At 34.0% G+C, this 16,553-nt stretch overlaps 1 protein-coding gene across 1 annotated transcript in view; it reads left to right on the top strand.

Annotated features, from left to right (window-relative positions):
- Window positions 1-13,189, top strand: part of TBC1D19 (TBC1 domain family member 19) — a 45,705-nt gene extending 32,516 nt beyond the window's left edge. Inside the window, exons 14-21 of the mRNA XM_084285889.1 lie at window positions 3,180-3,264; window positions 4,658-4,702; window positions 6,025-6,057; window positions 8,464-8,573; window positions 9,761-9,852; window positions 10,540-10,655; window positions 11,739-11,809; window positions 12,820-13,189. Of these exons, the coding sequence (XP_084142015.1) occupies window positions 3,180-3,264; window positions 4,658-4,702; window positions 6,025-6,057; window positions 8,464-8,573; window positions 9,761-9,852; window positions 10,540-10,655; window positions 11,739-11,809; window positions 12,820-12,894 (627 nt within the window). The 3' untranslated portion in view covers window positions 12,895-13,189. The remainder of the gene's footprint in view (window positions 1-3,179; window positions 3,265-4,657; window positions 4,703-6,024; window positions 6,058-8,463; window positions 8,574-9,760; window positions 9,853-10,539; window positions 10,656-11,738; window positions 11,810-12,819) is intronic.
- Window positions 13,190-16,553: the final 3,364 nt, after the last annotated feature.

Below are 16,553 nucleotides of genomic sequence, written 5' to 3'. Positions count from 1 at the left end.
CATAGTAAGGATTTCATTAACACTTAAAATGATAACTTTAAGGAAATATACCCTGTTTTTAACTTAAAACACTTACGATATTAAGATCTGTATCTGAATTTGTTTCTAAATTAAAATTTGTAAAGTGGCTACATGATGACAACTCAAGCAACAGTGTGTTTTTTCAGTGCAATGTTTGCATGTAGATTTTTCTTTGACACTTAAATCTAGAAAAGAATCCTCATGTTGTTATACTGGAAACTTCATGGGATGTAAAAATCTCACTTTTTTCCGTTTCATTCATTGTATAGGCAACTAAGGCACAACAACTAGTCATTAGCTGACAGTTCCAATGGACACAGAATTCAAATCTGTAAATGAATTTAAGCAAGTATACAGTATAATCTTTTGTTTTGAGACTCTCAGAGATAGATGTTTTGTTTTTTTTTTCATTGTTCTCAACATAAAGCACAATTGAAAATTTTATTTTTGTATATATCTCTATTGACTAAAGGAATTATTACAGAATGGAAATCATGAAAAAGCCCAACCTAACCTTAGTAATTCGAAGGGAGAGTCGACCAAAAATCTTTGAAAAATTAAGAGGCTAATTTTACTTCCAGGCTTTTAGGCAAAGAATACCTTAAGCATCTAGTTATTAGTTGTTCGTTTTCTTTGGTATATTGTGGCATTCCTTAAGTGTTTTTTTCTAGTAGAAGGTTAACCTTTCTCCTTGATCATTTTCTCTTCCGACCTGCTTTGCAAATGCATCATGAATTTGCAAATGCATTACTGTCAGATGATTTTATTCGGTGGGACCTAAAAACTTTCCAGTATTGGCATCTGTCTGATATGGAATATTATTTACTGATTTCATATGATAACTGGAATTAAATATTGGCTAGGTAAAGGAGATAATGAAAACTTTAGTTTAAACCAGTTAAATTACTTCTATGTTTGCATTGTTGTTTGTTTGATTTTTTTTAATTTTAATTTTTTTTTTTTGCCTTGCTCTTTTAGCTTTCTCGTAGCTCATTACCACCTTGAAATTTTTCAAGTCTTTGAGCATAGTGTGACATTTGTCTGTGAATTGCTTAACAGAAAAAGTATCAATCAAAACCAGAACATCTGGGCATAAAACAATAACGAGGATGTTCAGTTGCATTGCTGGTACCTCTTTAATAGCATGCATTCCTTCCTAGAAAGAACATTGCGAAATGATGTAATGTATTTGCTTTACTGTGCTTTCTTTATCCCAAGTTAACATTTGTTTATTAATTCTTTATAACTATTGAAATGGAGTACAGTTACATTCAGTATAGTCTTTTTTTTTAATTAAAGCTTTGTGTTTTTTTTTTTTTTTTTTTTTTTCTTACTCCTTTGAATTCAATGGTTTTCTGATTGTGATTGTATTGCTGCTAAAAATATCCAGTGGTTTATCAAACATTTCTGTACTTTAAAAGGGTTTGTATTATTTTCCTTTAGCAGTATCATTTTTGTGAATGAGAATAATAATACATAAATCAAAATTCATGATTTAATGTCAGATGTTTAATTTTAATACTGTAGTTTTACATCCTGCATAATGAATACATGCAAAGAACCTCACCCAGCAGCTTTCAGGTGTAGTCAGAACTTGGGTTTGAGAGTCTACCTCATTTGAAGACACACAGTCTTAAAGACTTCCAGATACTGGTACTGGATGCTGTGTTCAAAAAAAAAAAAAGAGAAAAAAAAAAAAAAAAAGGAAAGAAAAAAGGTGGTGGGTGTCGGAGGCCTCAAATTAAGGTTACATTCTTTCCCCTATGAGAGAACACAATTTATGTCCTTTTCAGATTAGTTCATCTTCTCTCACCTCAGTTAACATATACACAGAATTACATTTGCCTGTGTATTGTTATTGTCAGTTGTATTTTGGCAGCTATGAAAATGATTGTGTATTGCGCAAAAATAATATTTAGCTTCAACTGTTGAAGATAAAGAAACTATTTATTTTTTAAAAGATGCTTGTTATCTGAGAAGTAATTTTAAGATTCAGAAGAGGGAAATATCTCAAAATATGACCTACTTTCAAAAAAATTGCAGTGGTGTTCAGGTGTCACAGTTTTGCATGCTTCCTTTCGGTAAATACTGATATCTGGAAAATGTTTGGAATAGTTAGTTGAAGGAAAAATCTACTTATTTTATTTATAATAAATTATGTAGTAAAACACCATATAAAACATCTCCACATTTTAAATCTTGGCTACAATTTGAAGAAAAACTTATAAAACCTGTAAGAGGAGAAGGTTTAAGATACGCAAAGATCAGCATCAATTGATGACTGTATTACTTCTGCCCTCTTGTGTGCATTGTTGATAGTGCAGCCTTTCATTGCACCACAACATGAACATTTCCAAGTATAATAATTATTACATTTTTTACAACTGTATGTGGGATGAGTTTCTTCATTATTTTTTCTATGAATGCTCTTAATATTTAATTTTATATTCAGTTGTTCTAGATTGTTTCTTTATGTTAGCACAAAAACTACAGATACATTTCACAAAATAAAGTATGTATTTAAGAAAGTATGGATATGAGGTGAACATTCTCATCTATTCGTTTGGAAAGCACTGAACATAGTGTAAGCATTCTGCAAAGATTTTAAGAATGAGAGAGAAATATGAGGATCGGTCTTCTGGAAATGCACACATGTTAAAATGTAAATGTTTCATTTGCTTATTCACTTAGTAAGACTTCCCCAAGTCATAGTAACTGATTAGGAAAATGAACTGACATGCATCACAGTATTGACTTGCATGCACACAGCAAGCTGTTAAAGACTTAGTTGTTAAAACTAAGATGTCTAAGCAAAAACTTAGAATACTTACCAAACATTCCAAAATGTTCCAATGTGCTGATTATTCAGGTGTAGGTCAATATGACGTGACAGAAGGATGTAGGTTCATGCTTAGAGGCAAAGAGGAAGATTGGAGAGTGTGGATATTTTATTGACAATGAATGAATGTGAAGATGGTATCATAACAAGTTCAAAGTGAGCCTGGAAATTTTAACAGGAAAGTGAATTAAGTCGGTCAATAGCTTTCAACCATATTAGCTCTCTTTAGGAGAGTCTAATAGGTGCTAATCAGGGCAGGTGCTTAAATCTCTGTTTGACATTACTTTGTTGATTGTCAGCTTATTTTTGTCTTTTGCAGGTATTACTCTGTTTTTCCCGAGATACATCAGTATTGGATCACTTCACTTACAGTAGTGCAACCCCACCGAAATCATACATACGAGGTAAAGGGAGTTGTGTTTCTTCTTTCTTTCTTCCTTTTGTATTGCCTCATAGGTCTTTTCTCTCTCTTTACCTGAATTAAGCAGTTTTCTTTACTTACTGTTTGAAAGTAGCAAGGGTCTCACCTGAAGACAGAACAGGAAAGGGACCTGGGTCTCACCTCAGGCCATGACAGCCCAGAAACACATCTATAGGACTATTCCACTTATTCAGAAACAAATCTGGGGAATGAAGTTGCTGAAATCTAAGTCTCTGCTGAACCTGTGCAGTGTAAATCCGAAAGGCTTGTAGGTCCTATTTTTGGCTAATTAGCCAAGAGAAATGCTTCATGCTAAAAATACTGTCCTTCCTGATCACAACTCCCTGCTGCATGGCAAGCAAACAATTGAAAGGAAACGTAAAATTATTCCTTTAGTTTAATGAAACAGGTGACTTCTGTTATTCAAAAATACTGCTTTTTATTTTCATAAGGTAGTGGGCAAGAGCTTCACAAAGTAACTTTGAATTTAATTCCATTGATTCATATCACAGGAAAATATTTAAGTCCAAACTTGACAAAAGCTGTGTGCGCTAATTTTTCATGTATAGGAGAAACAAAATGCACAGAGGTCTAGAGGATCTCTGCATATCTATACATTTTCACATAATTTATTATAATTTCTAGTTAAATTTCTCATATTAAAACAGAGAAATACTTAAAGTTTTTAAATAGTTGTGCTTAAAAACTTTTTTTATTGCTATATTGATAAGATTTTAATTGAGAAAGTCCTATAGTTAAGATACTGTTAACTAATGTAACATTCATTTGCAAGGAAGAGAAAAAGTTATATGTTCAGTTTATACTGTTAAAGTTTGTCTTTACTTAATTAGCCTTTTGTTTCCAATAGTTTACTTAATTTCTGTTGTTGTTATATCACAGCTGTACCATCCATCTTCCTCTCTGTTGCAGGCTTAATGAAGCCTTGGATGTTTTTTTTATCCAGTGTTCTTCTGTCCTTTTAAATGTCTTTCCTGTCCCTAGGTCAGTCTGCCACAGCATGACAGACTTATCCCTTTAACCTTATCTCGTCAGAGAGCTTCACCGTCTTCAAGGACACAGCAAACACCTTTAGAGCTCCTAATATATACCCAAATCAAATCTCATTGGTATAGCATTGCTGAAATGCTTTTTTTTTTTTTTTTTTTTCCTGTTTGTCATCCTCCCTTGCTGGTGCTGCATTTTTATTTTATATTTTAGAGTGTATCTGAATTGCTTACATGCTTTCGGACAATATTAAATGGTCAATAATACTGGTAGTTACTCTTTTTCTAATTATCACTTATAATTTATAAATGTAGACTTTATCTTTACAACTTTTATTAGTTTAATTATTTTAATTATGGTTTGATTCACAGGAAAACTTGGAATAGAAGAATATGCTGTTTTCTATCCACCAAATGGTAAGAGTTATACTGTTGCCTCCTCTAGTGGTAGATTGGAAAGATACAGGATTTTTTTCCTGAATACATGATAACCTCTTTTTCTATTACAAACTGTGTTTTACTGTTATTCTGCCAAAATAATTAATTTAAAGGAGTAAGATGGATTGAAGCTACTGCAGAACCATGTTCAGCCTGGTGTTAATAGTCACATACGGAGTTTGTCTACGTGTGTGGGAAGCAGAGGGAAAACAACTTCTGGTGCATCAGCTTTTACTCCAGTGACAGGATGCTCCACTTAGAGGATCTGAAAGCTACATGCTGAAACCATCTGACCCCAGCTTTTCAGAACTCTACAAACCACACCTGACAGTCTCGTTTCTTTCAAAATGTGTCCATTTTTGAAATTCAGTTATAAAAATTCTATATAATTTTTAGTAAATATCGCTCCTGTTGTTACTTCAATTGTTAAAATTCTTTTTTTTTTTTAGCTCATATTTTGACCATTTAAATCCCTGTCTATTGCATCCTTACCCTGGTTTTCCCCCCATTTTTAGTTAAAGCTCAAGCTCTTTGCTCTTGCTTTCAGGGCCTCATGTCACCAATTTTAAATCTGTATCTCTGAACTTGTGTTTTGTGCCTTCTCCTTTCCAGTGGTGTCAGTGATAGCAGATATGTTTGTTCCCCTTCTCCCATTTTTGCTTCCACATTTATTTGCAGCTTTATAGTCGTGAAACATTGTCCTTATGACCTTTTGCCAAAGCAGCTCCTTCTTATTGGTCCTATAGGAAAATTAATGAATGGGAGCTGAGATCAGCTGGAAAAGAGGAGACAACTGTCATGGTACCACTGCCAAGTCCTCTAAATGTTTTGTCTGAGTACTACATGAGTTACTGGAGGTCTTGGCCTCCTTTTTCTCCTGCTCCCTCCTTGTTAGTGCATGACATTTACCAGTTGTCATTTATCTGAAATTAGGTTCTGATTTCAGCAAAGCTTATACTTCATGGAAACAGGGCTTTACATGGCTTTCTAGGAATTACAGTACGTGTTACGGTGCACCATTGGTCATAGTGAAGTAAATTATATAATTCCTGTACTTAAATATTTACAAGCTTAAAATCTAAGACTGCAGGTGCTATAACAATATAAATATATTTATATACAAATGTAAATATATTTATATATATATATATATATATATATATATATGTAATAAATATAAATATTTTATTCCTGTAGCAGGCAGAATTCCATTTAGAAACTTGGGGAAGAATACATTTCTTGCATGGCTAGAAATAAATATAAAAGAAAAATGACAAAAAATTAAATCTTTTGTTTTGTAGGTGTAATTCCTTTTCATGGCTTTTCTATGTATGGTAAGTATGACTCTCATAAACTCTATCAGTTTGGGATTTCTTTTTGTTGTATTGTAGTTAAAAGCTGTATATACTATGCAAATTTTAAACTTCTGTGTGTTCTATTTCTGTGTGCATGAAAGCTGTTTTATACAATTTTTAAAATTCCAAGCTGCTCCTATTTACTCACATCACAACTTTATATCATATACCCTTTGAGAGCTAATCATCATGCAGCTGGTCTGGTCAGAGGCTGCATCTTAATGTGTATGAGTAGAGGGAGGAAGTTTATTGACAGCCTGCTTGTTTCTTGTGTCTTTTGGGTAGACCAAGTTAGCTGTAGATCTTAAAAACATGAATTATGTAAAAAGCCTGTTTCTGTATCCATCCTCAAGTAGGTGTTAAAGGAGTATTAAGTGATAGAATGGTTGCTACTACTCTGCATAGATGAAAGCTTAAACATCAACAAGATTTCTAGGAAGAGAGCAAAAAAAATCTCCCCAGTTCTCAGATGTAACAAAGCAGCTAGTGCAGAGAGATGCTGAAATAATGTAAGAATATTTGTTACAGGTTTCCATTTTTTTTCTTTTGATTTATCAAAGGTATTTTTTGGGCAAGCAGATTTCAAGATTATACTTTAAATGCTATGTTTTACTAATAATAAATGTCTGATTCTTAGAAATAAAATGTAATATGAATGTAAAATGGAAATTTGAACCCAGGTAGGGAATCTAAGTCTTCTGAAGTAAGGAACAGCTTAGTTACAAACTCTTCCTTAAGTGTTCACTAGAAGGCTTTCAATTTCTGTGTGAAATGTATTCTTCTCAAAATGTTTGGATTTGACTCTGCCCGTTAGAACAGCAGCTGTCAAACTGGGTGGGAGCTGCTTCCCTCCCTCCTTTCCCCTTTTGCTTGGAAAGGGCACAAAACAGACCAGCTGTGACAAAGAGGGTGGATGAAAAGCAAGGTGGTGGAAATACTAGTGAGAATCCAAGCAGAGCATCCTGTGTCTTGCATGCTGTGCTGCTCTAGGAGGAAGTACCTGGGACCTTATGTAAATCCTATATATTTTTGCATGCTCGCATGCATACGATCATGCAGTGCCAGCTGTCAGGCACTGTTCTGTTATCTCCCTGGCCTTTATGTACATACGCACCCTGCCAGCTCTTCCACCTCCATCTTCAATCCTTACACGTAGACACTGGTAACACCCTCTGCTTTTCTCAGCCCAACGTAAATACACATTTCTGTGAACATCTCGCCCAACCTTAGTGCCCCACCTCTCACACACAAGTGCCATTATTTTCTATAAAGCCACCTTCCTGAGACATATACATATGTGAATGAATTCACACATACATCCACATATATCTATAAATATGCACATAGATATATGTACATGTATAGATTTTTATGCAGACATGTATCACTTGTGTAGAAAAGAAGTGGAGGGGAGGGTGAATGTAGAGATTATGAATGTATTCAACTGCAAGCTGCATGAATGCATCTTCAGAAAGAAGTAGTAGTTGAGTGATGATGAGTGAGTGGAGAAATTAAAGAAAAGCTTTTTACTCGAATGCATACAGAACAACTGTCTGTGAAATGTGCGTTGAATGAATAGAGGGTATTAATAATATAATATAATAATATATTAATTATATAATAATATAATCAGGGGTATCTGATTATGTTGAGGCACAATATACATGAAACAGATCTATCTATATGCCAGACCAATGTCAGACTGAAAAAAAAAAAAAAAAAAAGGTTTGAGAATCACTGCTTTACAAATGTAGCCAACTCTTATTTTGAATCAGGTATATTAAAAGGACTATAAACAGTAAACTACCAAATGGCCATGCTTTTCAGATCTTACAAGAAAGAAACAGGTCTCTCCTGATCAGTCATGCTTATGGGATGTTATTATGGCAACCAAGAGCTATTTTTAATACTTCACTTTTCAAAACACCTATCTTCAAATAGTAAAATTATGCCTGTCTTGAAAATGGGGAACCAATTTGGAGACGGTCGATGTCTGAAGAGCACATTGGAAGTTACAGATGGTTAAATCAAAAGCTTGCACTATGCAGCATATCATTGACCTAACTCACAAAGAAGCTGTCTTTAAAGTGTATTTCTTATTCTTAGGAAGCCAGCACTGTGAAAAGCAGGTTCTAAGCAGTTTAGGTTCTTGAAATGTATAGAACTGCAAGCTAGAATGTATTGTACTCCCTTTCTTCACTTTTTACTTCTAATGGTATATTCTATTATAAAAATCTTTCTGAATAATTTATATAATATAATATAATTTTTGTAAATCGTGCTAGTATAAATTACTTGTTTTTCACCATACTTCATGCTCTTAATCATTGAACTCTTTTAGCAGTTTACAGTGTTGAGTCAATTATAATTCTTTTATCCTTTCAGTTGCTCCACTTTGTTTTCTGTACCATGAACCTTCCAAATTGTATCAGATATTCCGTGAGATGTATGTGCGTTTTTTCTTCAGACTCCATTCCATCTCTTCTCATCCCTCTGTAAGTTCATTAGGAATGAATACCCACTCACTAAATACTCTGTTTGCTATGAAACAATAATATACGGTGACATGATTTTGTAGACAACTGAAAGACATCCTTTTAAATATAATGAAATATTTCAGCAAACTTGGAAAGGATATTGGACATTTTTTTCTACCTCAATATTAGTCTCTGCTATAAAATGTCATGTACTTTATGTAATCTTGTATTTATGTAATAGGCTTCTTGATTCAAGCAGTTATGTAAATGCATACTCAGTCTCATTTTAATTGATGACATCTAATTGCTCAAAAGTGTTTTCTGGGGTAGAGGGACTATAATATAGTCAAAGATATAGAGCTGTATTTTCAGTGATATCAAGTTAATGTCTCTTTCATTAAGAGACACTCTTTGTGTGACAGCACATGCTTTTTGGCATTACTAGATGCTGGAGGTATAATTAAATAACTTGGTGATGTTCATGGCCAGCTGTCTCAAGTGTAAGACAATTGTAGACGTTTTTGCTTATCTTCGATTTTTGAAGAATAGAGCATAGCAAATATTTTCCTTTTCTCCCTCACAAAGTGCTGAATAGCTGTATTATATCTTGAAAACATTTCCTGGTTAAAAAAAAATCCTTTCCTTAATATACTGTTTCAAGGCTGGGCATTGTGCTTTCAGTCATTAATAGCAGGGAAACCGGTCAGACAGGAATCTATTCATTTTCATGGTAATTTTAAAAAGAAATTTTAAAATGTATTTACATTTAACTTCTTTGTAGTTATCCCTATTGCTGTTTGTTTCTAGTTATCAGACAGATTATTTCCCACATCCTCCATTTTTTAGTATATATATGGTGTAACTGGGTTTGTTTCATTGAAGAGGAAATATTTCAAGTAGGTCATACTGTAATAACACACTAAGTACTTAGACCATGACATGCAAATATTTTAAGTAACTTAGAGGTGAAAGGGGCTATTACAACGTATTATGTTGCTAATACATACACAGAATTGTAGGAGCAAGGCTGTAGTGACTGGAGGCATCAGAGATGTTTGTGCCCTGCTTACCTGAGCTGTATATTACATTATTAATGGTGTTTTATTTCTTGAATTAAAAATTCATGAATACTTACATGCCGATGCTGTTTTCTCAGATTTGACAGTATGAATGTTAGTATTCAGGACATGATCTTGTTTCATTAGGGCATTGTGTCATTGTGTTTGCTATTTGAGACACTTCTACAAACTCATCTGCCCCAGCTTTTTTATCACCTTCGAGAAATTGGGGCGCAGCCGTAAGTACTTCTTTCTGACTTGCTACAAATATTGTGGATTAATTGCTCTGAAAATGCTGGCCGTTCTGTAGTATTTAAATTAAAAAGCTATGAGAAATTATTCCAAAGTGCAGCCATCAATGTGCCAGTTTTCCTTGAAATTCAGTTTGAATTGCTCTTTGCGTTCATATGAGAAAAAGAATTACTGAAATTTAGCTGAATAATGCAGCAGGTTAGATCTGATGAAACTAAATGATTTATTTCCTAGGGGACAGGAGACTTTTTTTTCACTGTGGTATGTTCATTACAGCAGGAGCCATTGGAGGATGGGGAAAGAGCAGGAGACTGTCATTCTCAATAATGTATTCATGGCACCAAGTACAATAGAACTTGAAAGTCTTACTGTATTATAACTGATACTCATAATAGTAGCAGAAATGGATGAAACATTTGGGGTGATAAAAGCTGAGGATCCCTGTAATGTAATTGTTTGGTCTCAGACTATTGTAATGATATTAGTGGTTTATCAAATGAGATGCTTAATATTTTTCTGATGGCTGTTACAAAGGAAAATATTGATTATTAATGCAGCAAGAGAAAATGACCATTCTTCCTGGAGGAGAAATGCAGAAGAATTTATAGACCATCAGAGTAATCATTACGGGAGAGAGAAAAATGTAACTACTACTGTTTATCGCTTGTTTGCAGGCTACGAATTTCATTTAAATGGATGGTCCGAGCATTTTCTGGTTATTTAGCTACAGATCAGCTCTTGCTTCTGTGGGACAGAATCCTAGGATACAACTCTCTAGAAATTCTTGCTGGTAATTGAATTATTTTTACAAAATGTGTTCAGTCCATGTGGTAGTAAGGCAAATACATGTTAGCTCAAGTCTATTTTGTGACAAGAAGAAAACTTAGAAAACTTAAAAAACTTAGTTGCTATTTGAATGCTGAAAGTAGATTGCGTACAAGTCAAAGAGAATAACTTTTAGAAAAATAGAATTGCATAAACACTGCATTTCTATCACAAATGTGAAGTAACTTTTTTTTTTTTTTTTTTTTTTCCAATATTTCTTCTTTATCATTGTTTGCTGTGATAGTGCTCCAGAGATAATAAGCACTCTCTGAAAAAGAGCGTAGGATGTCCTCCCAGCTTCAGTGGTACCATTTGATTTGGTAATGATTAAGATTTGAGTTCATCACCTTTCACAAAATACAAGATTTGTCTTATTCACGTATGGGAAGTATTTCTTCAACACTTAGCACAACTGAGAATTACCCTGTGTTTGCTGTATATCTTTACTCAAAGCCCCATCGTTTAATAGATGTTGAAAGTTTTGTACTTACAGAGGAAATTCTGTCCAAAGATTTATGCAAGGTTCAAGATGGGTGTTCTAAAGAAGATAAGTATCTTCAGTTGGAACACATTTTAAATGCAAAGTAGATGAACAGAAGAGGAAAGGTTTTAGTTCTATTTGTACATGTAAGACAGCTAGGTAGATATATATATAACTGTATAAGAGATAACTACGAATTATTTTTTCATGTTACATAATGCTCACAATTGAAATGTTGCCATTTAAATAAATCCAAATTTTTGGAGTAGAAATTAACTATTTGTAAATTACCTTGTCTTGTAATTAAAAGCTTGCCACATTTAAATGCAAGCATTTTCACTCAAACTTTTCTAAGATAAAGTTGCCTTTGTCCTATCAGTTCAATGAATAGCCAAAGAAATTCAAATACTGACATCCACTGTATATTATTATTCAGAATCAAAGTAATTACTCTGGGGAGTGAAAATTGCTATTTTAAATCAAGATTCATTCTAATCACTAATTAACAAGTCAGCAACTTAAATACTGGGCTTCTTCTTCTTTTTTTTTTTTTTTTTTTCTTTCCAGTGCTGGCAGCTGCTGTGTTTGCTTTCCGAGCAGTCAACCTGATGGAGGTGACATCACTGGCTGCAGCTGAAGTAAGGATACGTTTCAGTTAGGGGAGATTGAAATAGTTTCTGATCCTTTGCCAACAACAGTAACTTAAGCTTCACATGGCACGTGGTACATAGTGCAAATCTTTCTGCCCAAATTCTTACCTTAGATAAAAACTAGACTAATTGTGAACATGCAGTAGATAATACTGCTTTTCTGGAGTATAACTATGTAAAAGAGTATATTCGTTACAAAAATGAAGAGTTATCAAACTATGGTGTATAATTAGATTTTTTTCCTATTTTAATATGTAATTATGTTTGTAGGATATATAGTTTTTTTAAAATATTATGGATGTTTATCCTTTTTCTCAGTATATTTTAATGTTGCTGCTTTTGTGCTTTTTGATATCACAAAGATTTTACAAAGTTACTTTTGTCATTTTCTGAATCTGAAATCTTGCTGCAAGTATTGTCATTTTACAGGTAGGAAATGAAGAAAAATCTTTACGATGAAGATTATTATTGTTTATCTCTACTACTGTGTAAAATGTATATTTTTTTTCAAAGCTCTGGTGACATATTTTTTTCAAACACTGAAACCTTGTGATGGCTTTTTTTTTTTTTTTTTTAAACATACTTCATCAGAAGACATTGACTGTTTCGGTCATTACATTGGACTTACTTCACAAGTACTAGCCAAGCCACAGGATAAGGATTCTTAATTCCCAATTATTTTTAGAAGCAAGTTGAAATGTTAGACCTCTTATACCCTCATGATGCCATGTATATTTGAAGTAAGTCTAAAGGCTAAAATAAAGTTACTTGGTTTTCTATATGTAAACATATGCTTTTTCTTTGAAGTGTTAGAATGAAAAAAAAAAGGCAAGAGACGCTTTTGCACAACAACATAAAACAGTGATTTGTTTCTATTCAGGTCTGAACCTAACTATTGTTACTAGTCAATAACGAATCTTTTTCTGACTTCTTTAGCTGCTTTAAAGAAATTTGATTCAAATGTCAAGTTTAACAAGCCTTTTGGGTTTTTATCCTAGGCTGTACTTGCTGACCTTTCAACCCTGAAGGTTATGCCTCTTCTTCAAATCTTCTTGTTTGCTACTGTCACTTGATTTGCTTCAACAATGCTGATACCACACTTCCAGTCTTTCATGAGAAGCTAATAATTAACTATGCAACGTCTGCATAAAACCAAAATTAAACTGTATGTATAATATTCATTTAGAAATCATGACCTTAGTTGAATTTTGTAACTGAAAACAGGAACTTTGCGCACAGATGTGTGTAATGCATGCTACTGAATTTCCCTGTAACAATGGTTAGTACGTGTACATTAAGAATGACTACTTGTGCAAAAACAAAGCATGAATCGGTGTCTAAAATGCATGTAATATTAAATAAATGTAATGTGATTCTTCATCTGAGTTGTGACGTTAATGTTTCAGAATTATGAACACTTTTCATATTAAATAACTTTTTCAAACTCACAGCTCAGAGGATATCAACTCAAATACTGTAAGTGGAGAAAATAAAGATACTTTAGCTTACAATATTTTTTTCTGATTTTCTAAGAATGCAGATGGACAACACATCAGTTCTGCTATCTCTGTTTTACGTATTCTTCCCACAGAAGTTTTCTCTGTCTTCTCATATTAGTTACTTATGTTTATTTTTTCATACAGAGAGTTGTAGTCGCCCTTTCCTCATTCACCGACATGCCCTCTCAGGCGTCTTCTAAAGTCCTACCCAGAGTCTCATCAAAGGTCCCATGCTGTAAAATATGTTCCCCTGCAGAGAAGGCCTGAGCATAGCTTCCTTCTGAACTTGTTGAAGCCAGTCCTCACATGAGCCAAAATATTCCCCTGAGAATGATGCCAAGAGTTCTTTCACGGTGCCCCACACCCTTTTTGAGAGAGCAGCGTTGTGCCTTTGCCAGTTTTCCAGCCCTGGTGATTCAACAGCTCAGGCTTCAGTTCAGAATCCAAACTCGTATCGATGTGTGACGGATTTTCACTACGCTATCAGGCTGGCTCATTGTCTGTTAGCAAGTTCTATTTTGTGAGGTCTTCCAGCTTTTTCCACTGGCTTGTTTAATACCAAAGTGGGAATCACTAATCTGGTTTGATTTGTGTCTTGATACCTGGAAAAGGATCAAAGTCAAAAGGATATAATGGGGAATATAGCCACTGAGGTTGCTATAGGACTTTTATGTTCATCATATGTGTTATATATATGTAGTCGTCATACATGAGTGTACATACATTATGTACGTATGACAATAAAATACAAACCATAATTTGCTCAAAAGATATCTAAAAAGTGATCTAAGCCAAAATCTCAGATAGGGTAATGAGCTTTATGTGTGTGCTTCTGTCTAGATAATATAGTAAGAAACTTACTGAACGTGTATAGATTGTTACTAAATTTATAAGGCTAACTTAAAAAAAAAAAGTAAAGTTTTGGCTTCAGCATGATCACTTCTTACATGAAGAACTAAACTGCTTAATAGGTATGACATTGAATAATATTTTGGGAAAATTTCTTCTGGATAACCAAGAAAATAGATCTTTTAATATTTGACAGAAATGGTTTTAACACTTTAACTAGAGGCTTTTCTAGACATCTAGTTTTTTAAAAAAGGACGCACATGACAGCTTTTATCTTTACAGAAAGTATTACCCTATTTTACATATGGGGAATGAAGGCATAGAAAGATTAAGAGATTTGCTAAAGATTACAGAGTAAATTCCTAAGAGATGAGCAGTCTCTCCTGAATTCCTGTTTATACTTCAGGAAGCTTGGTTTATGTATTAACCACGAGACCTTACTTCATCTTCATGACAGCACATCATGCACATCTACTTCTGAAAATGGAGCATTTTGCAGTTTTAAAATCCGTAAGACTGGGTACCAATTTAGAAATTATAATGTTACAAAGCAGTCACAAGGACTGTGGCTCAATAAGCTCATTACAAGGTTACCATGGCTTTTAGGGAATTAAAAATATTTACTAAATAGCGAATGAGATCCCTGAGAGCCCTGCTGGACCCCCTAATTCTTCCCACTGCTCTGTGTAGGTACATGGTGCAGAATCTGACCATTACCCTAACCCATTCCTTGATGGGATTTTTGAGTGATATTTTCTCTCTCTCTCTCTCTTTTTTTTTTTCTTTTCTTTTTTTTTTTTTTTTTAAGTAGTTTTGAGAAGGGTATCAATAGGTAGAGATAACGACTGATGGGTGATTGTTTGAACAAGTCGTTTTGTGAATGACAGACGTGGTGTGTCTTCTTGTGACTTGGCATCTCATTATTCATTCTACCCATCTCACTTCTCCTCTGTCTTTCTTCCTTCCCCGCTGGAGTACTTAATCTGTCCTTTATCTACGTTTCTCCTGCTGGTTGAACAAGGGACCTTATGCTAGCAGCTAGCGTAGACCATTGTGCATCATTAGCCAGACCACTTGTGCTGGCTGCTTTGTCAGCCTGATGTGATGCTGTGCCTCTTGCTTCAGGGTTGGCCAGACAAAGGCTTCGGGGACTACATGCAGCCCTTGAACCAGGCATTGTATTGACCAGCTGCAGCAGGGAATCTCCTGAAGGCCTCTGCTGACTTTTGTCAGATGTTTAAGTTGACTTTTGTGAGGCACAGAAAGATACACACATACACATACAGGAATGATGAGTACAATTGCTTTACAATAAGATTAAGATAAGATTAAAAATGAACTGGCTCCTCTCCTTAGACTTGCAATTATACTCTGTTGGAACTTTTTTGAAATCTATTTATAAAATTGCTTTTACTGAAGTTTTATTGTTTTCATGTTCCCATCAGTTTCTCATTTTGGTTCCAACAAAGTATTGTGTTTCAGTTTCTGGCTGATATGTGTATTTTTAATCTCTTGTTTAAATAATATTCTTCCACTTTTCACTAAACAGATTGGTTTCTATCTCACAGCTAGATACTTCTCTTGTACAATTGCTTAAGTGTTAATTCTTCAGCTCTGGAGAGCAGTTCAAACCTGTTAAAGGCCATAGTCTATCACCGGGCTTCCTAAATCGTAAAACTCCTCTTTCATTTATACTGTTATAAATCACAGCCAAATTTTGACAGTAAAATCATAAATAAAGATGCTTATATTGATTTAAATAGATAAAGCTGAACCTTAAATGGCTCAGTCTAGCCAAATTGTTTTTCTTGGTCTGTTCCTCCCTGTATGAAATCGATACAAACAAATGTTTGAGTTCAAGAACCAATTGTTTCCATATTTCTAGAGAAAGATCAATTTTTGCTGCTTACGTTTGGGATTCTGGCTATGACCTGTCAAAAGTTTCGTGTAATGTTAAAGAGACTGTTTAAAAAAAAAAAAAAAAAAAAGCAAGAGCAAATAGCCTTTTCAAAAAATGTACCCAAGTTACCTTATTTCAGTACTCCAAAAAGTATATTGAAACTTTAGTCTTGATGGCTTGGCAATAGAACAGTTTAATAACTAGAACAGTTCCTACTTTTTACTGGATTTTTTTTGCTCATCGTAACAAATTTTACTATGAGAAATGCAGGGAATTTAGAGGTTGTAAAACAGTTAGGTATCCCAGTAAAGGGAAAGGCTGGAAAGTCATCACTGCAGGACAAATTTCTGTGTGTTTCCAGAAACCAGCAGAAAAAATGGTGCCCAAGTCTCTCTTTTACTCTCTTCCAATAAAAAGAAATCCAATGAATTTTACACAGTTCTTCCAACAAGACTAAAGGGAATTCACTGAATAAATTGCTGTG

The sequence above is a fragment of the Netta rufina genome (genome assembly GCF_964035555.1).
Source record: "Netta rufina genome assembly, chromosome: 4".
Lineage (NCBI taxonomy): Eukaryota > Metazoa > Chordata > Aves > Anseriformes > Anatidae > Netta > Netta rufina.
This window is presented reverse-complemented; position numbering and strand designations above follow the sequence as displayed.